The sequence below is a fragment of the Lacerta agilis genome, chromosome 8, assembly GCF_009819535.1.
Source record: "Lacerta agilis isolate rLacAgi1 chromosome 8, rLacAgi1.pri, whole genome shotgun sequence".
Classification (NCBI taxonomy): Eukaryota; Metazoa; Chordata; class Lepidosauria; order Squamata; family Lacertidae; genus Lacerta; species Lacerta agilis.
The window spans coordinates 25,811,072-25,835,366 of record NC_046319.1 but is presented as its reverse complement, the minus strand read 5'-3'; the positions used below and the strand labels follow the sequence as shown (position 1 = coordinate 25,835,366).

The 24,295-nt window shown below is 44.4% G+C and overlaps 1 protein-coding gene across 5 annotated transcripts in view; it reads right to left on the bottom strand.

Moving 5' to 3' along the window:
- Positions 1 to 24,295, bottom strand: part of LOC117050798 (ankyrin repeat domain-containing protein 27-like) — a 59,263-nt gene that overhangs the window by 7,160 nt on the left and 27,808 nt on the right. For all 5 annotated transcript variants that reach the window (XM_033156654.1, XM_033156655.1, XM_033156653.1 and 2 more), the window contains 12 exons: positions 24,176 to 24,268; positions 23,165 to 23,292; positions 22,013 to 22,095; positions 20,247 to 20,362; positions 18,322 to 18,414; positions 16,597 to 16,794; positions 15,048 to 15,107; positions 14,824 to 14,937; positions 12,787 to 12,831; positions 5,183 to 5,308; positions 3,844 to 4,041; positions 3,017 to 3,136 (listed from right to left, as the gene is read on the bottom strand). In XM_033156654.1, coding sequence (XP_033012545.1) covers positions 3,017 to 3,136; positions 3,844 to 4,041; positions 5,183 to 5,308; positions 12,787 to 12,831; positions 14,824 to 14,937; positions 15,048 to 15,107; positions 16,597 to 16,794; positions 18,322 to 18,414; positions 20,247 to 20,362; positions 22,013 to 22,095; positions 23,165 to 23,292; positions 24,176 to 24,268 — 1,374 coding nt within the window. The remainder of the gene's footprint in view (positions 1 to 3,016; positions 3,137 to 3,843; positions 4,042 to 5,182; positions 5,309 to 12,786; positions 12,832 to 14,823; positions 14,938 to 15,047; positions 15,108 to 16,596; positions 16,795 to 18,321; positions 18,415 to 20,246; positions 20,363 to 22,012; positions 22,096 to 23,164; positions 23,293 to 24,175; positions 24,269 to 24,295) is intronic.

Genomic DNA, 24,295 nt, shown 5'->3' with positions numbered 1-24,295 from the left:
CTTCTTTCAGTATCTCAAAATGGTACCGATTAGGAGGCTGCATCAACTTTTACTATGTAATCTGTTGGGGGGTCTGTGGCAGAGGATCTTTCCTGTCTCCCATCTGATCCTCTTAAACTTTAGATGGCAGGGACTGAACCAAGCCCCTTCTGCATGAAACCCATCTGCTCTGTTACTACAGGACGGGCCCCGTCTCAAATTCTCCCTTTGTCTTATTTACACCCCACTTTTCATCCAAGAAGCTGAAGGTGACATACATCTCCCTCCCACCCCACCCCCATTTTATCCTCACATCAACCCTGTGAGGTTGGCTCAGAGTAAGGTCCACCCGTGAGCTCCATGGGTTAAATGTGATATTTGAATCTAGGTCTCAGTCAGTCCACAATGGCTCTTCCAATATGGAAATACAGTGGTACCTCTGGTTAAGTACTTAATTCGTTCCGGAGGTCCGTTCTTAACCTGAAACTGTTCTTAACCTGAAGCACCACTTTAGCTAATGGGGCCTCCCGCTGCCGCCAGAGCACGATTTCTTTTCTTATGCTGAAGCAAAGTTCTTAACCTGAAGTGTTATTTCTGGGTTAGCGGAGTTTGTAACCTGAAGCGTACGTAACCCGAGGTACCACTATATGTGTTTTAATGTAACAAATTGACAAGGACAGATTTACTCTCTCATTTCATGCTATCAACAGAAAGGCAATGATTAAGCAATCCATTCATCCCACTGTGCTTTCCACTGACAAGTAGCAGCCTGGTTCAGACAAAATGGGAAACCACTGAGTTTACCATTATGTGAATGAGCCTGCACGAGCCGTGAACTTGCCTTCTTCCTTTTCTTCCTCTTTGCTGCCGCAATGAGGAGACTGGCAGCTTTCACTTCTGCTTTTAAATAAACCACAGTTCTGAGCTGTGGCTTGTTTCAAACTGGAGGCAAACGCTTCATTGCAGCTGCAACTGAAGGGTGGGGGGGAGTTCTTCACACAAAGGGAAACCACGGTTTCCCATTATGCCAGAACATGACCAACCAGCTGAATCTAAAGATGCCCTTCCAGATACAGAAGAAATGTGAAACTACATCCAAATGTGCTATTGCACAATAGGATGCCTGGGGAGTGCTATGTAATCCAGTTTCCTCTGCACTAAGTGCACCCATGCACAGCTCTTGCAGAAGCATTTGCATAGCTGCACTAGCGTCTTATTTTCCTTCCACTCTGAATCCCAGCCCACTATGCTCACATGATAAGGTGAGTTCATCTCCAATAGCTGATCTGTAACTGACATTTAATACAACTAAGGGCAGGTTTATACAAATGAATGGCAGCATGAGGCTTAGATTTCCCCCATACAGTGGTACCTCGGGTTAAGAACTTAATTCGTTCCGGAGGTCCGTTCTTAACCTGAAACTGTTCTTAACCTGAACCACCACTGTAGCTAATGGGGCCTCCCACTGCCGCTGCACCACCAGAGCACAATTTCTGTTCTTATCCTGAAGCAAAGTTCTTAACCTGAAATGTTATTTCTAACCCTGTTAGCGGAGTCTGGGTTACCTGTAGTGTCTGTAACCTGAGGTACCACTGTAGTTCTCTTATGGAAGGGATGGGGAAGCTGTGTTTCTCCAGGCGTCCTTGGACTCCCATTCCCATCAACCCCAGTCAGCCTGGTCACTGCTCAATGATGATGAGAGTTACAATCCAACAACATAAGGAGGGCCACAGCTTCCCCAATCAGGGCCGTCTCGTCCATTTGGGCTGGTGGCGCGGCGCACCAGGGCGCCAGGCCCCCAGGGGCGCCCCCGTGAACCCACCGGCATACTGGGCACCCCCTCCCCAACCCGACCCCATGGGCGGGTGGGCGCTCGCGTGCCAGTGGCACAGCCCCATCTTCGAGCGCAGCGAGTGGGGGGGAGTAGCGCGGCCCTGCCGGCGGCCTCCCCCCCGCCCCCACGGGCGGCCGGGTGCTTGCGCCGCCAGCGCTCTCCCCCAGATGCCCCGGACACATGGGGACGCCGGAAGGATCGAGCCCACCGGCATACCGGCCGCCCCCCTCCCCAACCCGCCCCCGCGGGCGGGCTGTCAGCCGGGCGTTCGCGCGCCGGCGGCACAGCCGCTGCTGCCCATGCCGGTCCCCGGCGGGCTGCGAGCCGGCTGCCCTTGCCTCCCATCCTGGGAGCACTGGAAGGGCACGCAGAGCCCCGTGCCGCTCCAGCGCCATGCCCCTCATCCCCTGCTCACCCACCCCCCTCCTGAGGGGCGGCAAGCGCGAGAGGGAGGCAGCGGAGAGGCGGTACGCCGGGGGCGCCGGAGGGGTCACTGCGCCACTGCAGCCGATCTCCTTAAGACGGTCCTGTCCCCAATCATACTTTAGGGCAGTGGTTTTCAACCAGTGTGCTGCAGGCAACACTGGCCTCTTTCCTTCCCTCCCTCCTCTGATGCCCTCTGGCGTCTCTGCTTCCTAAAGGCTTGCACAGCTGTTTGTGCAGCAGCCCTGGCTACAAGCTACCCAGGCGAATGGTGCCTCTGGGGCTGGCCAGGAGGTGCTTTCCAGGCCCCTGTGGGGCAGTGTGAGGAGGCACCTCTCTTTGGTGAGGGGGGGCAGCTCAGGGACCAGGGGTGGCAGCTGTGGCCGCCCAGAGGACTCCCAAGGAGAGGAGAGAGGAGAGGAGGCAGAGGGAACACTCCACAAGGGAGGGTGTTTGAAGAAGGATGAGAGGCTGCCAGTTCTGCAGGCAAAGGGTGACATAACTGGGCTCCTGAGCCCTACAGGGGTGCTGCAGAAAGACGTTAGTTGGTGAAGCGAGCTATGGACCCAAAAAGGTTGAAAACCTCTGCTTTAGGGCAACCCATCCTTTAAAATGTACTCTCAAAATGCTGAAATTAAGAGCAGAGTGTGATGAAAAGTCCTTTGCTGTTTGGAATGTTGCCAGATCCGCCATCTCATGATTATGGAATATGAAAAATAAATACCACAGTCAAAAGAAAGAAAAAAAAGGAAAATATGAAAATACCCAAAGGTCCCTTACCTCTAACAAAAAGGCCGCTATCTCTAGACAGCCATTCAAGCAGGCATAAATCAAAGGAGTGTTTCCATAAATGTCCTTTTTATTTTGTTTAGCTTTATACTCTATCAGACACTTTACCACCTGTGGAAAAAGGAAAGCAGCGTTATAATGGCAGCTTTGTACAGTTTCAACACACGCAAAAACCAGAAGTAAAAGGGTTCAAGTCCCCTGCATTTTCTCAGTCTTTCTTTCTTTAGACGAAACAAGCTCACATTAATGCTTTGTAAAGCACAGGCGCAAGCAAGATTATTATTGGCATGGTGAGTGCAGGTGCTCATCTTGTGCCTGGCCCCATCCATACACACAAAGGGAGCTATCACGTACTTGGGTGAATCCCAAGGTGTGCAAAAGTGGAAACAAAATTGGGTGGGTGGAAGAGCGTTGCTGGATTAGGCCAAAGAGCACCCCTTTGTTCTCATGGTGGCCAACCAGATTGGGAAGCCCGCAGGCAGGACCCAAGCAAAAGAGTGCTCTTCCCTCCTGCGGTTTCCAGCAACTGGTATTCAGCAGCTTTTACTGCCTCCAACAGTGGAGGTATGCTGTGGAACATCCTGCCAGCAGAGATTCAACAGGCACCTTGTCTGCAAGCTTTTAAATGCCTGCTGAAAACTCTTCTATTTCGCCAGGTGAAATATGCAAGCAATTAAGAATGCATCCCCTGCAATAGTCTTCTTTGGCTTTTAACTTTTTATGAGTTTACTGTATGTTTTTGTATTGTTGTAAGCGGCTGTGATATATTTTAATGATACAGTGGTATATAAATAAGGTCGAAGAAGAGACCTCCTTACCTGGAAGTGCCCGTTCTGGCTGGCGAGGTGGAGAGGTGTCGCATGGTGAGCATCCTTTGCCTCGAGGTTGGCTCCATGCTTCAGTAAGAGGGAGACCAAGTCCGCATGTCCGTGGAGTGAGGCCACATGCAGCGGCGTCAGGCCCTCTTGGTTTGTGATGTTCACTCCAAGGCCGTTGGAGGGAACTCGGAAGAGTTTCTATCGGGAGGAATAAAGGGAAATTCCATCAGAGCCTTCTCATCTGACTGACTCCCCACGTACCAGACAGAGAACCAGCAAGCAACCCACAGCAGCCACCGCCTGGAATTCAGCACTGCTTTGGAAACTTCAGAGTGCTATTTGTGTGCTGAGATGATGCAAATGCATTGGTGTAAACTCACCATTATTATGAACAGTGATTTATTAAGTAGCAGTAGTATCAAGTGCCTAAAATTACTATGCACATTTTAAAAACAAACAGACCCAAGCCAGACAGGACTTGCCCACAGGCTTACAATCTAAAACATCACAACCATTGCTGTATGATTTTCATAGCTTAGTTGGCAGAAGATGAGACTCTTAATTTCAGGGTGATGGGTTCAAGTCCCACATTGGGCAAAAAGATTCCTGCACTGCAGCGGGTTGAACTAGATGACCCTTGGGGTCCCTTCCAATTCTACAGTTCTATGATTCCATTTGGTTAGCAAGGGAGAAAGCAGCAGCTGGGAAATCGGAGAGCAGAGGTCTTGCTACTTGTTTACTCTCCCACAGGCAAAGACTCCTGGAAGAGGAGTGCAATGCCAAGACAGGGAAATTGTCCACAGGGAGAGGAAGCAGTGGTGGAGCAAGCTGATTGGGCGCCTGGGGCAGCATGTGTGGGGGCCTCCGAGGAGTCTGCCTGCCTCCTCCCACTCAGCCGCCCTACAGCTAAGGGGGAGGCAGCGGACGGACCGTTTGGGCAGCATGGAGCCTGCGTGCGCTCAAGCCATTGCGTCACTCCCAGGAGAGATGCGGGGCTCGGGCATGCTGCAGGCCCCACGGTGAGTCCCGCCTGGCATTTTGTCACCCCCCCTCAGTGTTGACACACGGGTCAGACCACCCCCACTGCACTCCCTTCCTCCGCCCCTGAGAGGAAGGTGAGTTGAGGACATAAAGTGCAAAGTTTTCTCCCCCTCCCTGCCTCTTCCAGAGGAAAACAAGCTTCTCCTGAGCAGCTGCTCAATCCTTTCAGGAGCCTGATTACCCAGGAGAGCAGCTTCATCTCAGGAGGTCGTGAACTCTGATAAGGACAAGGGGCGGAGGATGTTTCAGAGCTGGACACAAGGAATGACAGGCCTGGGCAGGAGGAAGACGGGCAAACCTTTTGCACAGGGCCACATCTGGAACACTGGCACAAGGGGTGGCAGAACTCCAGCTTCTCCACGCTGCTGCCGGCTTCTTCGGGTTCCTCTAGATCGTCTTCCGCCCATTCCAAAAGATAGCGCACCTGTTAAGAGACAAATGCAATTCTAGAGTCAGAATTGTAGGCGTTATTCTCACTGGGGCGGTTAGGGTGGCCAGTGTCCTATGTTACAGAGAACAGTCCTCTATATTAAGAAAGGCTGACTGGTCAAACTCTGGTTTAAACATTTAAAAAAAAAACCAGAGGAGGAGGAGCAGCCTGAGCAAGCAGACAGCTCAGCTGGCCACAGTCTCCCTCACCATGGTAAGATGGATTGTATTTCTATTCAAAATTGTAGTAATTGTTTCTAAATCTGCATTAATAACCTATAATTTAGCATCAGTTACAGGTAGGTAGCCGTGTTGGTCTGCCATAGTCAAAACAAAATAAAAAATAAAAAAATTCCTTCCAGTAGCACCTTAGAGACCAACTAAGTTTGTTCTTGGTATGAGCTTTCGTGTGGTATCTGAAGAAGTGTGCATGCACACGAAAGCTCATACCAAGAACAAACTCAGTTGGTCTCTAAGGTGCTACTAGAAGGAATTTTTTATTTTGTTTTGACTATAACTTAGCATGTGCATGTTTCATGCAAATTAGTGTCCCCCCTTTTTAAAAAAGAATGTATTTCTTTTCTTTTTTGGGGGGGCCCTTGGGGTGGTAAACCCGACCCTGGACTGAACTACATCTGATGACAGAGAGACACTCACATGAATGCGCCCTCATGAAAAATAATCACTACACAAAGACAACTACCATGTCATAGAAACAACCAAGCTTGAGCCCTTTCTCCCTGGATATCTCGTTTTCTGTATGAAGTATTGTTGTTTTGCCTGCATGGAGGAACACTGAAATTATGGTGCTCCCCCTGCCCCCGGGGCAGCATTTTAATTCAGACGTTGATATGCCGATTATTCTGGAAATTGGCACTTTTTATTTCTCAGAGTATATTCAGCTCACCTTTCAGGGTAGGATGGGGAACTGTGGCTCCCCAGATGTTGTTGGACTACAACTCCCCTCAACAGTGCTGGCTGGGGCTGATAGGAGTTGGGGTTCCAGTGACCTCTGCAGGTCCACTGGTTTCATCTCTCCGCACAGCCCTTGCTTTAGGTTGCTCTAGCCCAGGCTTCCTCAAACTCAGCCCTCCAGATGTGGTTGGGGATGATGGGAATTGTAGTCTCAAAACACCTGGAGGGCTGAGTTTGAGGAAGTCTGTCTAGCCCTTCTCAGGCGTCTCGTATAGTCCATTATAGACTGCATTGAAATTCACCAAAGAGATCTTGAAAGATATACAAAAACTAGTATCTTATAAAGCTTAGAGAGAAACATTTCAAACAGGTCAGCATAAAACAGACCATCGTGTTTCAAAAACCAACAGCCATTAAAACCGGGTAAGAAAAAAGCAATCTGGAATAGATAACTGAAAGAGACTTGTGCAGAAGAGACCAGGTAGGCACAATCCAGTGGTAATAGCATAACTAGAGCTGGGGGGGGGCACCACTGAAAAGGCCCTGCCCTCTTGCTCCCTCCAGTCTACTTGACCTTATCAATAGGCCTGTTATCAATAGGCAGGACATCGTCCAAAGTCTCCTGTTATTTCCTCAGAGAGATAAGATAACTGGCAAATGGAATGAGACACACAAGGAAACCTAACATTTCACTTCCCACAAGTCAACTGCAGACCAGTTCCCCAAGGAACGATGATGTAAATTAGAAATGACTTCCCCACACTTAACTGAGTCTTTGACGCTCACCTCTGCCCAAGGCCTCTCAAATCCTTTTAGCCTGGATTGCTGAAGATTAAATGCAGGACTTTGGGCCAGAATATATCAAGGTGCTTCCTTGAACAGCTTTTATTCTACTTTTTTATAATAAAAAAAAACCAACCTCAACCACAATTGATTTTTAATCAAAGAGACAAGAACGCTGACTTTTCTCAAGAAAGAAAAGAGAATAAGTTTGTCATTTCTTGTCTTTCTGCTAAAAAGCTCAATTGATGTGATGCATATGCAGGGCTTGGGCAAATTGTCTTTGTGGGGGTAGAGGTGGGGCCTTGGGCAAGATAATTTCAGTGGGGGGCCTTCTTTTGAGTCTGCCCCCCTCTTCCTCACCACCACTGCCTCTTCTTCTAGGCCTGGGGTGGGAATCAACAGTCCAGGAACCAGGCACAACCTTCTGCTTCAGTTCCTACTTCTTTATTTATTTCTCACTTTCCTCTATCAATTGATCATGGGGTGGGGTACACACCTGGAGATAAGCACCCCCCTGGTTTCCTGACTTGAATCTCCCGCTTCAACTGATGCTATGGTGTTTTAATGGGCTCGTTCATTATACATTTTAAGTAACAGATGTTTTAACGTTCTTGATGAGTTTATTTTACCATGTATTTTAATTATTAATATTTTTAATAAGCTGTTTTTATCCTTGTTAATTTGCTGCTGGCTTCCATTTGTTTGTGAACCACCCGTGTATTTCTTCTTGAAACAAAAGGTGGTATATAAATTATTATTATTTTTTAAAGTCACATAAAACTATAAAATCAGCAGGTAAACAGAGACTAAGCAAGCAACAATGGACTGTAACCAGCCACCTCCAAACACCTGGGTAAACAGCTAAAGGTAAAGGTAAAGGACCCCTGACCATTAGGTCCAGTCGTGTCCGACTCTGGGGTTGCGGCGCTCATCTCGCGTTACTGGCCGAGGGAGCCGGCGTACAGCTTCCGGGTCATGTGGCCAGCATGACAAAGCCGCTTCTGGCGAACCAGAGCAGCGCACGGAAACGCCGTTTACCTTCCCGCCGGAGCGGTACCTATTGATCTACTTGCACTTTGACGTGCTTTCAAACTGCTAGGTGGGCAGGAGCTGGGACCAAGCAACGGGAGCTCACCCCGTGGCAGGGATTTGAACCGCCGACCTTCTGATCAGCAAGCCCTAGACTCTGTGGTTTAACCCACAGAGCCACCTGGGTCCAGGTAAACAGCTAGCCTTGGGCAAATCCACCCACAGAGCCACCTGGGTCCAGGTAAACAGCTAGCCTTGGGCAAATCCATCACAGCACACAGGATTCCACTCCACTTTCTTCCAAGACAGATCCCAACAAAACAGCTAAGCTGGACAACACCATGAGGAGGCAACAAAGGAGGTGAAGTACCAGTAAGACCTTTCCACCTCCCTCACCGCCACAGAGTAGGCACAGTGGGGTGCTTTCACTTTGACTCAGTTGGGTTCACTGCAAAACATCAACTGTGTGCATTCCAGTGGCCTGATCTTCCCTACACCAGAGAGCATTACAGACCCTGCAGTGCTGGAAACAGAGCACAGGGGCAATAACCCTCCCCATTCCATACTGAGACCAAGGCTCCAATAGGGAATTGCCAGCCCTGTCAGTCAGACACCCACCCCAAGAATTCAGGAATCCCTCAGATTATCCCAACAGGTCCCCCACTGGCCCCCACCGTGCTTCCCACAGACAGATAAACAAGACTGATCATCCCTGCAAACTCATTTCTTCAGCTGCAAGCATTTATCATCCAACCTTGAGTGACAAGGAGTCGAGCAGACCAATCATGAACTTGCCACAGCTTCCCAAAACACTCCCTCCTGAAGTTTTGAATCTGTGCCTTTCCAAAGTTTAATCACGCTGTCTCAAATGTATCCGTTTCCAGTGACAATGGATTAACGGAGGATTTTGGTCAAAAGGTTAAATGCATTTTAAAATAGGTGCACGTGTTAAGTATCCCGTGGAGCTGCTGTAATCTGATCTCACCAAGTAAGGCACTCTGAGTGCTTTCAGAACAAGAAGCAATGCATTAAAACATGCAATTAGAAGGATGCTTCTTGCTGTGGAACTTGACTCGGCATAGCTTCTCACTCCCTAGAGATTATGATATATAGTAAAATATTATTCACCCTAAGGTCCCAAGGCGGGTTACAACATTAAAACACAGTATTAAAAACTTTTAAAAACAACTTGCAATCACAGAAAAAAGGAGATGTATATTTTTCAGACCCACAAGTGTCAAAAGCCAGGGTAAAGAGGCATTTTTCTCTTTACCCCTGGATGGGGTAATTGTGCCCCTGAAGGACCAGATGCGCAGCCTGGGAGTCATTTTGGACTCACAGCTGTCCATGGAGGTGCAGGTCAATTCTGTGTCCGGGGCAGCTGTCTACCAGCTCCATCTGGTACACAGGCTGAGACCCTACCTGCCCGCAGACTGTCTCGCCAGAGTGGTGCATGCTCTAGTTATCTCCCGCTTGGACTACCGCAATGCGCTCTACGCGGGGCTACCTTTGAAGGTGACCCTGAAACCACAACTAATCCAGAATGTGGCAGCAAGACTTTGGAATGGCTCGGTATGATATCTGAATACAGCTTCACAAGACTTTCTTATTTTTTTTATCTTAAAAATGAAGAAATATTCAAACATACAATGGTATAATTTGCCTTGCTGTTAACTGCTGCTTGTCACCATTTTAAAAGGCTTCTGGAGAAAAGAATAGCAGGGCTCTGGTAGTTTTCAGTCATCACAGGAGACAGTAAATATTGCAAATTATAGGATGGAAGCAGCAAGGCTGCTGCTGCTGTATGGAAAACAAGGTATTACAAATCAAAACACCCCCAGTTGCTTTTCATTTCTGTAAGTCATTACCAAAAAAAAAAAAAAAAAGAAATGTGTTTGTTGACAGCTTTAAAACTGCCATGACTTTTTGTTCAAAGCTGATACTACTATTATAAAATGGGGGGAAAACATAGCCCAACTTCCCTCTTAGGACAACTCATGAGAAAAGTTACTTGTGGATATGAATATCTAAGAACATAACACAGGTATTGCATCTATGAAAGCCACATCTGGACTGCAATACTTAATTTAGATCAACCAAGAGAGGAAACTGGCAGCAGGATGGATGGATGACTGAACACCCACGCACAAATACATTCATGTGGAACCTACAACAAAATGTTGTTGTGTCAAGTTCAGGTTCTGTGCCCTTTTCCAGGAAACTCCATTGCACCACTCCTTCTCCTCAATTTGCCAGTCCCCCTCCCAAACACTCACCAAGAATCAGTCAGCATTTCATTGTCATTTAGCAAGTTCAGTCATTGGAGAAGGAATTCACTGTTGGAATATACTATATAGGCTTCTTTTTAATTCAAGCGCTTATGAAAACTATAAATGGCAAGCACCATCCTAAAAGAGCCATTCTCTTTTTCTCACATGCAGAAGGGTAATGCCTCTTCTAAGAGGATGCCAGCTACAATACGATTTCATAATCTAAAAACAAAGGGCGTATGCTTCTTGCTTCAGAAGTATTGTTATCACCCATATGCCAACTGAAAACTGATCAATTATACAACTAAAAATATCATGATTAATCCATCAGTATTTCTTTATGGTGCTGGAGAAGACTCTTGAGAGTCCCATGGACTGCAAGAAGATCAAACCTATCCATTCTCAAAGAAATCAGCCCTGAGTACTCACTAGAAGGACAGATCCTGAAGTTGAGGCTCCAGTACTTTGGCCACCTCATGAGAAGAGAAGACTCCCTAGAAAAGACCCTGATGTTGGGAAAGATGGAGGGCACAAGGAGAAGGGGACGACAGAGGATGAGATGGTTGGACAGAGTTCTTGAAGCGACTAGCATGAGTTTGGCCAAACTGCGAGAGGCAGTGAAGGATAGGCGTGCCTGGCGTGCTCTGGTCCATGGGGTCACGAAGAGTCGGACACGACTGAACGACTGAACAACAACAACAACATTTCTTTTGAAACAAAACAAAACAAAATCCTTCCAGTAGCACCTTAGAGACCAACTAAGTTTATTCTTGGTATTTCTTTTGAGTTGCAGACCTTCCTTTTCCTCTTTGAAACACATAGAAATGTGGGGGGTGGGGATCTATTCCCCCCTCTCTGCCTCAGTTTATAGTCAAAGGAAAAGCCACATTTGAAAATTACAAGCTACCTGCATAATGGATGTGTGTTTGTAGCAAAGAACAGGATGGTGATGTTAGCAACACATCCAGGATAGAAGGCTAAGACATGCTCTTTCTCCCTTGCATGCCAGTGTCCAATGAGAAGGGAATTTTTTTATATGGGGGAGCATTCAACCATATGATTTTGCCACCTGCATTCTGAAGCCATTCAGTCCCAGCAGGGGACTTGCCACATGCTCTTCCTACACATATACACTCTTCAACAGTTAAATCAATGCAGGATGCACTACAAGGCACTCTAGTGCTGTGCATTTAATTCTAATGCATTTTAGATGAAGACCCAGTGTTCAAAGGAGGTGCAGCCTTCTCTATTCCTGGCATTTAAGGTCTCAGAGGAACCAAGACTGCCTCTCTTGAGATGCTGAATATTCTAAAATGTGCGTAAATGGCTGATTATATGATTTCACAGAAACACAAGAGGCACCAAGCTTTTTAATCTCTTTTAATTAAAAAAAAATGTTGCTGCTGCAATCAGAGTGAGCATGGCAAAACATGAAGAAGAAGAAGAAGAAGAAGAAGAAGAAGAAGAAGAAGAAGAAGAAGAAGAAGAAGAAGAAGAAGAAGAAGAAGAAGTGGAGGAGTTTGGATTTGATATCCCGCTTTTCACTACCCGAAGGAGTCTCAAAGCGGCTAACATTCTCCTTTCCCTTCCTCCCCCACAACAAACACTCTGTGAGGTGAGTGGGGCTGAGAGACTTCAGAGAAGTGTGACTAGCCCAAGGTCACCCAGCAGCTGCATGTGGAGGAGTGGAGACGCGAACCCAGTTCCCCAGATAGCGAGTCTACCGCTCTTAACCACTACACCACACTGGCTCTTTCATGAAGCTCCTTCAAAAACAAAGGGGAGGAAATGTGTTATGTATGCAGAAGTGTTCCCTTAAGAGCAAAGTTCCATTGCCAGCAGTCCTTTAATGAAAAGGTGTTGTGTTACTGCCCCTGTTCTAGCCCCCACTACAAATATAACAAACCCCTGTGATTTGTTGGGGCTCTGCCCATCCTGTCAGGAATGAGAGGCAGCATCCGCAGTCTGGTCTGACCCCCAGGTCCTCTGAGTTTTTCTTACCTGTGCATCAGAAACAGGGGAGAAGGAGTGAAAGGGTGCCCCGATTCTCCTACTCAGCAGCAACAGATTGCTGCATGCTGCAATTGGCCCAATTCTGCCTCAGGCTTCCAGCCTTTCACGGGACCTCTGGGCTCTTCCTGCTAATGTGGTCCTGTTTCCGTTGTCACAGCAATGATGTTTGTGGCACAGAGGTAGCTCCTTAAAGGAACTGAACCTGTTTGTTCCGCTCAGCGGGCTGTTTTGCTTTCCCCACCCACTGAAGATAACAGGTGGCTGACGCAGGAAGATATGGTCCAGGTTGGCCCCACAGGAGGATGCAATTTCCAGACACTCCCATTAAGGGAATAAAAGCATGTCACTGTTTGGTCACCTTTAACAGCTGCACACTCTTACTGTTATGCTCTTGGAAATCTCTACCTTATAGAGTGCCATCAATGCATGCAAACAGGGTAGCACAAAGCATAAGAGATCTTACCATTTCAAGGTCTCCATCAGCAACTGCTCTTAACAGTTTCTCCACCTATGTAATGAGTACAGCCAGAAGAAAAAGAAGTGTTTAGTTGTACTGCTAGGGTATTTGGGTTTTTTCAAGATTGCTGATACTTCCTCTTGTGCCTAAGTGTTGCTGTTTGGGCTACAAAAGCATCTACACCCAGAGAATCAGTTCGCCAAATAGGCTGGAAGCCTCCCATCAAACTGCATGTGATGTGGCACTCCCATCCTTCCTCTGGCAGGCCAAACATCTCCTTGTCCTTGTAAACAGTTGTAGGGTGGAGTCTAGCACGTGATCATTTTGTAAATCCGGCTCTTCTTTCCATCTTGCAAGCGGGAAACAGAGAGAGACCAAGTCTAGCCAAGGGGGGGCTCTGAATAAATCACAAGTGAGCGACATGCATCCCCCAACCTCACTTGAGGCATTTCCTGATACCTTCTGAAGCTGCCCCATCCTTCCATCCCATGAGAGTTGAGTTGATTCCTCTTAGTTTCCTCCTTGCTTTTCCTGGCTTTTAACTTTCGCTTGCTTTCCAGAACAAACTCTTCTGCGTGCTCATTTGAGAATAAACCATCAAACTCAGTAGGATTTACTTCTGAGCAGACATGCATAGGATTGGGAATTCTAATCTGAGGTAGCCACAGTGAAAACAGAAGAAAGGCTATCTTTACTCTAGATTAGTTAATCCAGAATACTTGTATCTGGCTCTGACAATCATTGGCTCCAGCCACTAATGGCATGCGGCCTCCAACAGATTAATGTCCCCGCCCCCACCCCAGAATGTCGCTCTTGACAGAAACAAAGGTTGTCAATCTCTGACATCTTCACAGAAAACTAGGATTCTCCAGCAAAACAAAAACAAAAAACACAAAACCCCTCATTTTAAATTTATAGGCCATTCTTGTCTTAAAATACAGGATCAGGCACAACCCCCCCCCCATCAGAAACCACTTTCTGACTCACTAAGATGCAAGTGCGACAAATTATGGCATATGGGAGTGAACTGATTTTGGATTAAACAAAGAGGCCATGAGATCCAGAAGCTAAAAGGTCTAAGACGCAGATAATCTCTTTTCCCTGACTTGAACTGAAGCCTCAGCATCTTGAGGGTGACAAGTTCCTATCTTAAAGGTGAAGAGAGGAGGAGAAGCAAAGCACAAAGGAAGTGATCCTCAATCTTGCACTGAATGACTTTTTTATATGCATGACTTCTCATTTACAGAACAGCAACTTTTGGCTGGTCTGTACCCATTGTGACCTAAAGGTATCTCACACAGACAGATCAAAATTCAAAGGCAGTCCTGAGACAGTAATGATGGGGACAGAGCATTAACGTTTTGCCTTACATTGGCTCAGACTCTCCATCCATTTAGCTCAGTATTCTCTATTCTGACCAGCAGTAGTTCTCCAGCATTTTCAGGAAAGAAGTCTTTCATGTCACCTGCTACCTGTTTCTTCCTGTTTAATATGGAGATGCCAGAGATTGGACCCAGTTCTAGCCTGACCCTCTGCACACTGTAGCAGACCTCCAGCCCAACCTTTGCCAACCTGGCTCCCTCCAGATGTTGTGGACTATAATTCCTATTTGCCCCAGCCAGCTGATGGGAGCTGTAATCCAAAACATTTGGGCTGGGGGGCACCTGGCTGGTGAAGGCTGCTCTAATCACTGACTCTGGGACCTTCTGAAAGCAGAGTGATGGTCTCTTCCCATACTATCTCCAAAATCAGAGGCTGCATAGTCATCATGGCTAGTAGCCATTGACAGATCTCACCCTCCTCCATAAAATGTGTCTACTCCTCTTTTCAAAGCCGTCTAATCAAGTGGCCATCACATCTTGTTACGCTGAATGTCAGAAAGTGTGACGCGTGTGTGAAGTGGTACATCCTTTTGCTTGTCCCGAATCTCCTGCTAATCAGCTTCATGGGATGACACCCAAGTTCCACTGTTATGAGCAGAGGAGAAAACAGGAATGGTCCTGGCCCCTTAGATTTCTATTGCCCAATGCTTCATCGACTTACCTCTTTATAACTAGATTTTGCTTCTTCTTGTCTAGTTGTTGCTGAAGATAAACTGGAGATGGACGATATTTGGCTGATGGAGTCCTCACAACCCTGAGAAGATCTGGCTGGGGACTAGTGGAACCAGCAAAGAAAACAAAAGGGGGAAGAGTTGGCAGCACCACCGTTATCACAGCAGTTGATCAGCTGAATACCATTACGCTAAGGAAGGGTTTGCAGGTTACCTGAGAAGCACTCTGCCCTCTTTCAAATGCAAGGTAGTTCAGTTCCATTAAAGACAAAATCTGCAAGCAGAAAGATCAAACGTTCATGAAGAGGCAAGTTGCAACTCCATCTCTCCAGAGAAATTTACTGGTCAGAAGGCAAGCATGACATTAGCAATGATATATAAAGGCACATTAGAGAAGCATCCCAATCAGGAAGATTCACCTTGCCTCTCAGGCACTTTGGGAGTAGAACTGCAACCCTCCCCTGTCAAAAACAAGGAAAAAGTATTTTCAAGAGTTCCTGGCTAGCCACCGTCCTTCCAATTAAGGAACAGGTAAAACAATACCATAAAATTGTTTGTTTTCTTAAAACAAAATAAAATTAAAGAGCAGATCAATTTAAGAGGGCCGAAGAAATGAATACATACTGCATGGATGTATCAGAGATAAAACAGTGGCATTTGTCCGCCAAAAGCAAATGGAATTTTATTTTATTTTTAAATGCCCTTTCCAATATTGCCTCTTTGTCATTAAGCAACATTTAAAATCATGTAAGATGGTCATAATATTGAATTTGATAAATGGTCGAGGCTTTGGAACAATGGAATCAAATTTACAGCATGTACATCACTCAAAGAGAATCTGTACAAAATGATATACCGCTGGCATCTCACTCCAATTAAATTGTCGAAATTATATAAATCAGGAAGTAAAAGGTGTTGGAAATGTGAGGTGAAAGACGGGGAATATTTTCACTTGTGGTGGTCATGTGATTTAGTAAAACAGTATTGGCAAAATATATATAATGAACTTAAAAAAATACTCAAATACACTTTCAAAAAAATACCGGAGGCTTTCCTTCTAGGAATGGTAGGGGGTGAGATAAAGAAATGTGATCAAAAGTTTTTCTTATATGTGACCACAGGGGCGAGACTTTTGCTAGCACAGGTCTGGAAACAGAAAACAATACCAACTGTGCAGCAATGGCAACAGAAAATCACAGAATACATGGAAATCGCAAAAATTACAATGAGAGTCAGACAGCAAGGGGAAGAAACGTTTAGAAAAGAATGGGGAAAATTTATAGATTATTTGGACAAGGTGTGTAAGATATAAATGGATGGCATAAAACACTCGGCGTATAGATATTCAACGTAAAAGAATATTTAAGAAATAAGGAAAGATATTAAAGATGAATAAGAGAATGTGAGAATAAAAAGAAATCCGACAAGGGAAAACCTTACCAGAGGTAAAAGGAATTGATGTGCAAAACATAGAAATATGATTTAGAGAAGACATAAGAAGGAAGAAGGGAAGAGATGAAAATTGTAAGTGTAAAAGATAAGAGCGATATATATTCTTTGCAATATAAGCTTTTTATATTATTTGTATTTACAAGTTCTATATTGTATATATACTTTTTTTCTGTTAAAATTAAAGGAAAAACCAATAAAAACTATTCAAAAGGCAAAAAAATAAAAAAATAAAAAATAAAATAAAATCATGTAAGACATTTGGGGTTGGTTGTTTTTTTTTAAAAAAAGAAGAAGTGGTATCTAAGAAGTACCGTAGAATTTAATGCGCACTGCACAGGAGTCTCTTTCGTCCGGTTTTGAATATTTGGGTTGGCTCCATTCTGAAGCAGCACTTCGATGATCCCTTGGTAACCCCAACGAGCAGCTATGTGAAGAGGAGTGTCTCCTTTCTCGTTGCCAATGTCTAATTTACAAGAGTGAACGTCGTAATAGACTAAAGCCTTGACACACTGGAAAGTTAAAACAAAGACAAAAGCTATGATGGTGCACATCACTAAAGCAAAAGAACTAGGGACAGAGGACAATTTTGTCATCGTATCTTGCCAGACCAAATCATTCTTATACCACTCATCACTGTTTTTATACTGCATTTTAACACTCTAGTTTATCCTTTAAATTTTCTGGGAACCGCCCTGAGAAAGCTAGTTGTTGGGCAGCCATATAAATATAGTAAAATAAAATAAAATAAGCCATGACACACAAGTGACGGTTGTCTCTCTCAACCCTACCTGGACATGCTGTTGGGGACTGAACCTGGGACCTTCAGCATGCAAAGCAGGTGTTTCTACCACACAGCCCACTGCTAATCTGCATACTACATTGCACAAGTTGTATCTGACTAAAGTAAGTAAGTAAAACTTTAATACGGTCAAAGACCAGCAGAAAAATAATACAATTCAATTCATAAGTTAAATTTCTATACCTTATAAGAATATTGAATATTACACCATTTTAAATTTGACTATTAAAAGTGTGGCTATTAAAAGCTGAGTCTCTGTCGCCTCTCCGACTGCTATGGGTTACTTGGGATCATTATCTTTGGTGATTGCTTTCATCATGGCATGTCTTATTCTTGTCACCAAGTAGCAATATTTAGCTACAACCCTAGTAGTCTCTATATCTGTGTCAGCTAGCAGATAGTTCGTGTAAACTTCTCCTGATCAGCCGGGTTGTATGACTAGGAGCGGTTCAATTAACTCTTTTCTTGTCTCTCGGTATAATGAGCAGTGTAGCAAAATGTGCCTGATTGTTTCAATCTCTTTGTTGTTGCATGGACATAATCTGACTAAATCATATACTAGACTCACATGAAATCAATGGACTTAAGTTTGCTGACTTATTTAGGTATGTTGATTTCAATGGGCTTATTTTGAGTATGACTTAGTTGGAGACAACCCCATAACAATACATATGTAAATAGCATCTGTATGTCATTCCTATAAACATGGCAGCCCAACAGCATAAGTCTACACCCTTCTCCCAAATAGAAAAAAGGACAAGTGAACTGCCTTGCTTTGACTATTTGAATGAGGGAACCTCGTTTACTCCACAATCTATAACCTCCTTTCATCCAAGAACAGATTGTCAGAATCAGGAAGGTCACACTGTCAACTATACAGAGAGGCATAATTTACTCCAGATTTACTCTCCACAATTTACCCCCGATTTACTCTCCACAAGGTAAGACAGTGATGCAGAGGAATGTTCCATGCATCTAGCTCTAACAAAGTTTTTACAACAGAAAGCACTCTCTCGACAGGCTCCTGTTTCCAGGATCATTCTGAAAAGGCTGGAGGATTACAAGTTCAGAAATGAAATAAAAATTAAAGTGTAAGGCTGCATCCAAACTAAGTTAAGCCCCTTTGAAATCATTTTAAGTGCCCTTGTTTTCAATGGGGCTAAAGTCCACCTAACTGGAGATGATACAGGGTATAGCAATGCCAGGTACCCTGAACATGTTGCTGCGAACTACTTACATCCTCATGGCCGTAAGTGCAAGCTAAATGCAGGGGTGTGTTGCCGTTATTGTCTTGGACTTCTGTACTCGCCTTATAGTGCAGGAGGAGAAGCTGAAAAAGGGAAAAAAAAAACCAAGCTACGTTTTTATGTGGCATGCACACATTTCAGTGGGTTAGCAGAGGCAGCTCTATTAAGTGGAAGAAGCTACGGTACAGTTAAGGCCATACAAATGTGTCAAATTGAGTCCCAAAAACTCTGTTTCTAACTTGCATATGTTTGGGATGAGATCTGATGGATGAACTCTTTTACTTGTTCACTTGATATGTTGTAAGCACCTTTGGGCACACTTTTGTGGGAAAGTGGCATACAAATAAGAGTTGATGATGATATAAAGAGCTGGGGGGGGGGAGAATAAATCCTACTGTGGCTCTTTTCAGTTTCTGTGCAAAAGGAATAACTCACATGCATCTCCTCTGCTTATAAGCAGCCAAGCCTTACTGGCTTGAGAAATAATAATAAATGCTGTTCATCTGACTGGGTTACCACAGCCACTCTGGGTTGTTTCCAACAAAGTATTAAAACACAAAAAACCCTCAAACATTCTAAGATCTCTCCGTACAGGGCTGCCTTCAGATGTCTTCTAAAAGTCAGATAGATGTTCACTTCCTTGATGTCTGATGCTACTACTATGGTGGCCAAATTCCTGACCATATAAATACTTCTTATCATGAGCTACTTAAAACCAATTCAGAGTCATGCCCAAGCTGCTCGGACATTATTTCACTCACTAAACACTGTGATACAAAACAATACAAGGAAGGCTCAGTCTCCAGCACTGGAGGGGAGACTTGCAGAGCAAAATGCATCATTGGGCTGAATTAATGCATGATGTCCAATCCAATGAAGGATTCCTTCATTCCCGAGTATCAGTATGGCTCTACTTTCAAAGAGCTTGAAGCAGTAACATTTAGCGCTGATCCAGCAAATTTCAAGCACTTCACATACATTATTCTCAGCTGGTTGACATACATACAGCACACAGCTCATAAAGTGGGCTTTACCAAATTCTTTGACTTTTCTCGTTTCACCCACTCTTCTTCCACTGAGCTCTGCCTGACAGTTTTCTCACAATCCTGCCAAGTAAGTTACACCAAAAGATCCCGACTTCCCTGAGGTCAACCAGGCAGCTTCATGGACAGGTGAGGGGTTTTAATCCAGCATTCCCTGGCCCAAGTCTAACACTCCAAGACCTAAACTACACTGGATCCCATGCACCTTCTCTCTCTCTCTCTCTCTCTCTCTCTCTCTCTCTCTGTGTGTGTGTGTGTGTGTGTTTAAACAAGACTAATTTCATAATGTCTGGAACTTTTTTCAGAGCCAAATCTGTCAGCATCAAATTGTCTGCTCCAGAGGAAGTAGTGGAGGATTTCCACTTCATTCATGATTTTTTTGCTGTTTTAAAGAAATACTCAAAACAAAATAAAAAATTCCTTCCAGTAGCACCTTAGAGACCAACTAAGTTAGTTCTTGGTATGAGCTTTTGTGTGCATGCACACTTCTTCAGATACTGGAAGGAATTTTTTTATTTTATTTTGTTTTGACTATGGCAGACCAACACGGCTACCTACCTGTTAAAGAAATACTATTAGATCCTCCAGATGGTCAGCATTTTGTGGGAGCTGATGGGAATTGAAGTCAAATAACATATGGAGCAGCCATATTGTTGCAAACTGTAGTGATATATTTTTATGATATAGCCGTATGTAAATATCTTAATATATATATATATGTATTTAAAAACAGCATTCATGGGGGAGAAACTCTCAAAAAGACACCATTCCTGTCATCAGCAAACGGCCAAGCCATTGCTTTCAATCTACAAGCAATACTGGACTGAAAGGTACATAAAATGTTGTTATTATTATGTAAGATTTGTGCTTACAGTAACATTCTGGTATCCTTTCTGACATGCGAGGTGAAGTGGCGTTGATCCGTGATAATCCGTCGCATTGACAATGGCTCCTTTGGAGACTAGCAAGTCAATTAAAGATGCTTGCCCTGTGGGGAAAGGTATATAGCTTCTCAGACTCAAAATGTCAGCATCTCACGGCAAGAAAAGGAAGTGTCACCCTCTGGGTCAAACTGGGAACTGAACAATCCGCTGCCTCTCCTGGCACTTGCAGGTGCCATATGACAGGCAACTTGGCATTTGCTCATGGTGATAAGACCCCCCCTCAGCTTGTTGGCACATTACTGTTCTAGGTCACAGCTTGGTCACACCTTTCCAGCAATAATGAATGAATCGATCTTAACTCTGGAGATAGCCAAGTAACTGCAGGTGCATATTGTAAGTACACAGAAAAGTCATCCTACCTTGGGAAAAGAAGAGGTAACTAAGTGTAACCCCCAAAACCCAATGAACTTGGCTGCAAATTCTCAAGTCAGTGGCCTACACACAGCAGGTGGATGCTGCAGCAATATATTTGATGCTGCAGAAAAGGCCTTCAGGGGAAGCTCCCCAAGAAATAGAATTACAGAGTCACAAATTTGGAGGACGCCAAAAGTTATCAAGGCCAACCCACACACACACACACACACTGCTACCTGGGTGTGTGGAGAGTGTGTGTATGAACTTAACAGCACTTATTTTATTTTTTGGTTGATATTTTGTTAATATTATTTTCACAGAATATAAATGCTGTGTTGATTTGTTAATCATATAATACGACTTTTGCTTTATTTGTGGTGTTTAGCCTGTTCTTTAGTTGATGTTTTGCTAACAAGTGTTTTATGGATTGCAATTGTTTCACTGATGATTTGTTAATTATTCTGTATGATCAAGGCTGAATTCATGATGTTCTATTATGTTCTATCATGTTATTATTATTCATTATTTGTAAGCCACTTTGGGATTCGTTTGAATGAAAAGTGGCACAGAAACATAATAAATCAAATCAAGCCAAAAAGCAAGATAATCTGGCCATCAGCTCCCATCTGGAATAACCAAAGCCATACAGACTTAGAGTTAGGTCTGTATACCGCAGATTGGTGCCTGCAGAGCAAATGATCTCCTTGTAGAAAGATTTGTGTTGGGCAGATGTTCAAATCCACTCCAGACCTGGAGTGGAATTCTAATAGCTTTCTAACTGTTCCCCAGAAAACCCATGAAATCCTTGGAAGGTTAACCAGTAGTAGTAGTAGTAGTAGTAGTAGTTGTTGTTGTTGTTGTTTTAAGGAAACGACTTTATAACAAATCAAAGCACTGTCTTTTCTGACTAGTAGTGGCTCTCAAGCAGAACTGTTTCCATTCACCCACTCTCTGATAGTTTTAACTTGTAACGCACAGCGGTTGAACTTAGGAATCCGTGCATGCATAGCATGTGGTTCTGCCATGGACGAAAGGTCTCTTCTCCATGAGAAGATCAGGAACAGGGGACAAAAGCCAAGTGCGTTCTTCAATTGCAATTTGAAGTTGTAAGTGTACACTGGATGCATCATTAGGCTCACGCTCAGTTTATATGGGAGGGTCCCCAAGGCCTAGCTGCTGCTGTTCATCTTCGAGAACACCTGAGAATCCTGTGCAACGTGCCGGGTGAAGTGGGGTCCATAACAGATGCTGAGGGACTCCTTGGAAGACAATGGTCTGTAGAGAGAGGGGAGTCAGAAAACTACTGCCACCGTCCACGAATGAAGAACTGCAGCGCTTACCACATATTGCAGCTATATGAAGCGGAGTGAATCCCCGGTCATCTCTAGAAAATGGTGTTACAATGGAAGGATCGTTCAGCTTCCTTAAAGTAAAAAAGAAGAAGAAGTCATCATTAACTAACAGAACACAAGCAAAGGACAGTGTATGTTTCACACAGCTGCCTTGTTTTAAATCACCAAAGGTCACCAGCTGAATCTGGCCTCAACACTGAACTCGCTAGCAACTGTTCTCTTCGCCTCAGTTCCTGCCACCTGTATAATGGAAATAATAATACCAAAATACCTTACAGAGCTCTTGTAAGTTTACTGAACAGCTGCTGTGATGGGGGCAGGCATCTTTTTTTCTGAGGATGTCCCTGGGAACAACACTGTGCTATGATTCCACCTAAACATTAGGAAGAACTTCCTGACAGTGAGAGCTGTTCGGCAGTGGAATTTGCTACCAAGGAGTGTGGTGGAGTCTCCTTCTTTGGAGGTCTTTAAGCGGAGGCTTGACAGCCATCTGTCAAGAATGCTTTGATGGTGTTTCCTGCTTGGCAGGGGGTTGGACTGGATGGCCCTTGTGGTCTCTTCCAACTCTATGATTCTATGATGTAGTGCTGTTCCCAGGGAAATTTTGTCCAAGGAACAAGGCTGAAGCAGGAAAGCTACAGCCTGAATAGTCAGCAAAGCTTTTTAGCTGTTAGTAAAGGTCATGGGGGGAAATAAAGCTTTATAAGCTGCTTTGCTCACCTTGCAGTTAAGGTGAGTAAAAAAGCCAACAACTTTAAATTCCCCTCTCTCACCACCAAACATTCATGGTAGTTGATTAGCTGAAACAATGTCTGCCACCACCAAAGCAGGATATAAACCTGGTTCACCTACAGCTTGGCAAACTGTTGCCTTGACTTTTCATCTAAATTGATAAATCATGGTTTGGGCTCCTTGGAGCAACATTGGGGTGTTGCTTTGCCCTCAGAGGCTGCTGCTTGGGAGTGAATTCAGAGATTCTAAGGGGATTGGGGGAAGGAACCACACAAACCATGGTTTGGAGTCTACACGGCAGTTAGCACAAACCATAGTTTAGGGTTATGTATCAACCAACTCACTAGCAACATAGTTCCCAATTATGCTTTGAAAAAGTCTGGATGCCTTTGAGAACACAACCCTTACCCAGAAACCAGCTTCTCACACTTATCACAGAAACAGAGCGGATGGCACATTTTTTGCACAGTGTCCTTATCGTTGTCCCCTTGGCTTAACAAGTGCTCTACTTCTTCCTGGTTGCCTGAAGCAACATGCTGCAAAGAAGGGCAAAAGGTGAGACAGAAACTGGCGCCAAATTCAGAACCAAGCAGATGGAGGTGGGGTGCAGGAGAAGGCAGCAGAAAGGTGAATATGAATTGGGGTGGATTCACACATTACAGAAACCTAGATCTGCATAAACCTCCCAGCATCATCTTCTGGAATGCAACATAGAAGCAGAACCATTGCCAATCCTAAAAAGGTGCCACAACTGGTAATATCAGATGCCTCTGAAAAGTCCAGCAGAATCAACTGCGTCACACTCCTCCTCTCTACATCATGGCAAAAATGGATCAGCCAATGTTATTTCAATCCTAAACACTGTCCAGAAGCCAAACTGAAGCAGGTCTAGATACCCCATTTCATCCTGGAGCAGCTTGGTTACAGCCTTCTTGATCATCTTGATCCTGGCAATCTTGAGATCATTGGTAAGTTTTGTTTTAAACTATTTTTAGATGTTTTTATTGTGTTGTTTTATTATTGACATGTTTGCTGCCCTGGGCTCATTAGGGAGGAAGAATAGGATATCAATTTAATAAAATAATATCGTCATCTTAACCAGCCAGCATTTTCTCCCAACTCTTAAACATAATATACATGCTCTGACTGGACATATAAGCTGAGCAAAACCAACTACCTGGTCTGTTTGAACCATCAATAACTGAACTATCCAATAAAAGCTAAACTAGGCAGGGATTGAACATCTCCTTCACTCATTCTAAAACAAAAGCAAAATCATGGAAAGATTAAGATATATATTTAAGGGGTGGTGGAACCTTCAAAACATTGAGCTGCTTGTTACAAGGGCTCTAAACTTCCTTAGAACAGAATGTAGTTTTCTATTTCTCAGAGCTGACATAATATTCATGAAATCCAAACCTGAAACAAGCAGTCTATCGGGGTGTTGGACATCTGAGACAGTAAATTCATTCTTTGTCTTAAGAATAGCTTCTCACTAAATCCTTCAGATCCCTGTGAGGGGGAAAAGAACCTACCATC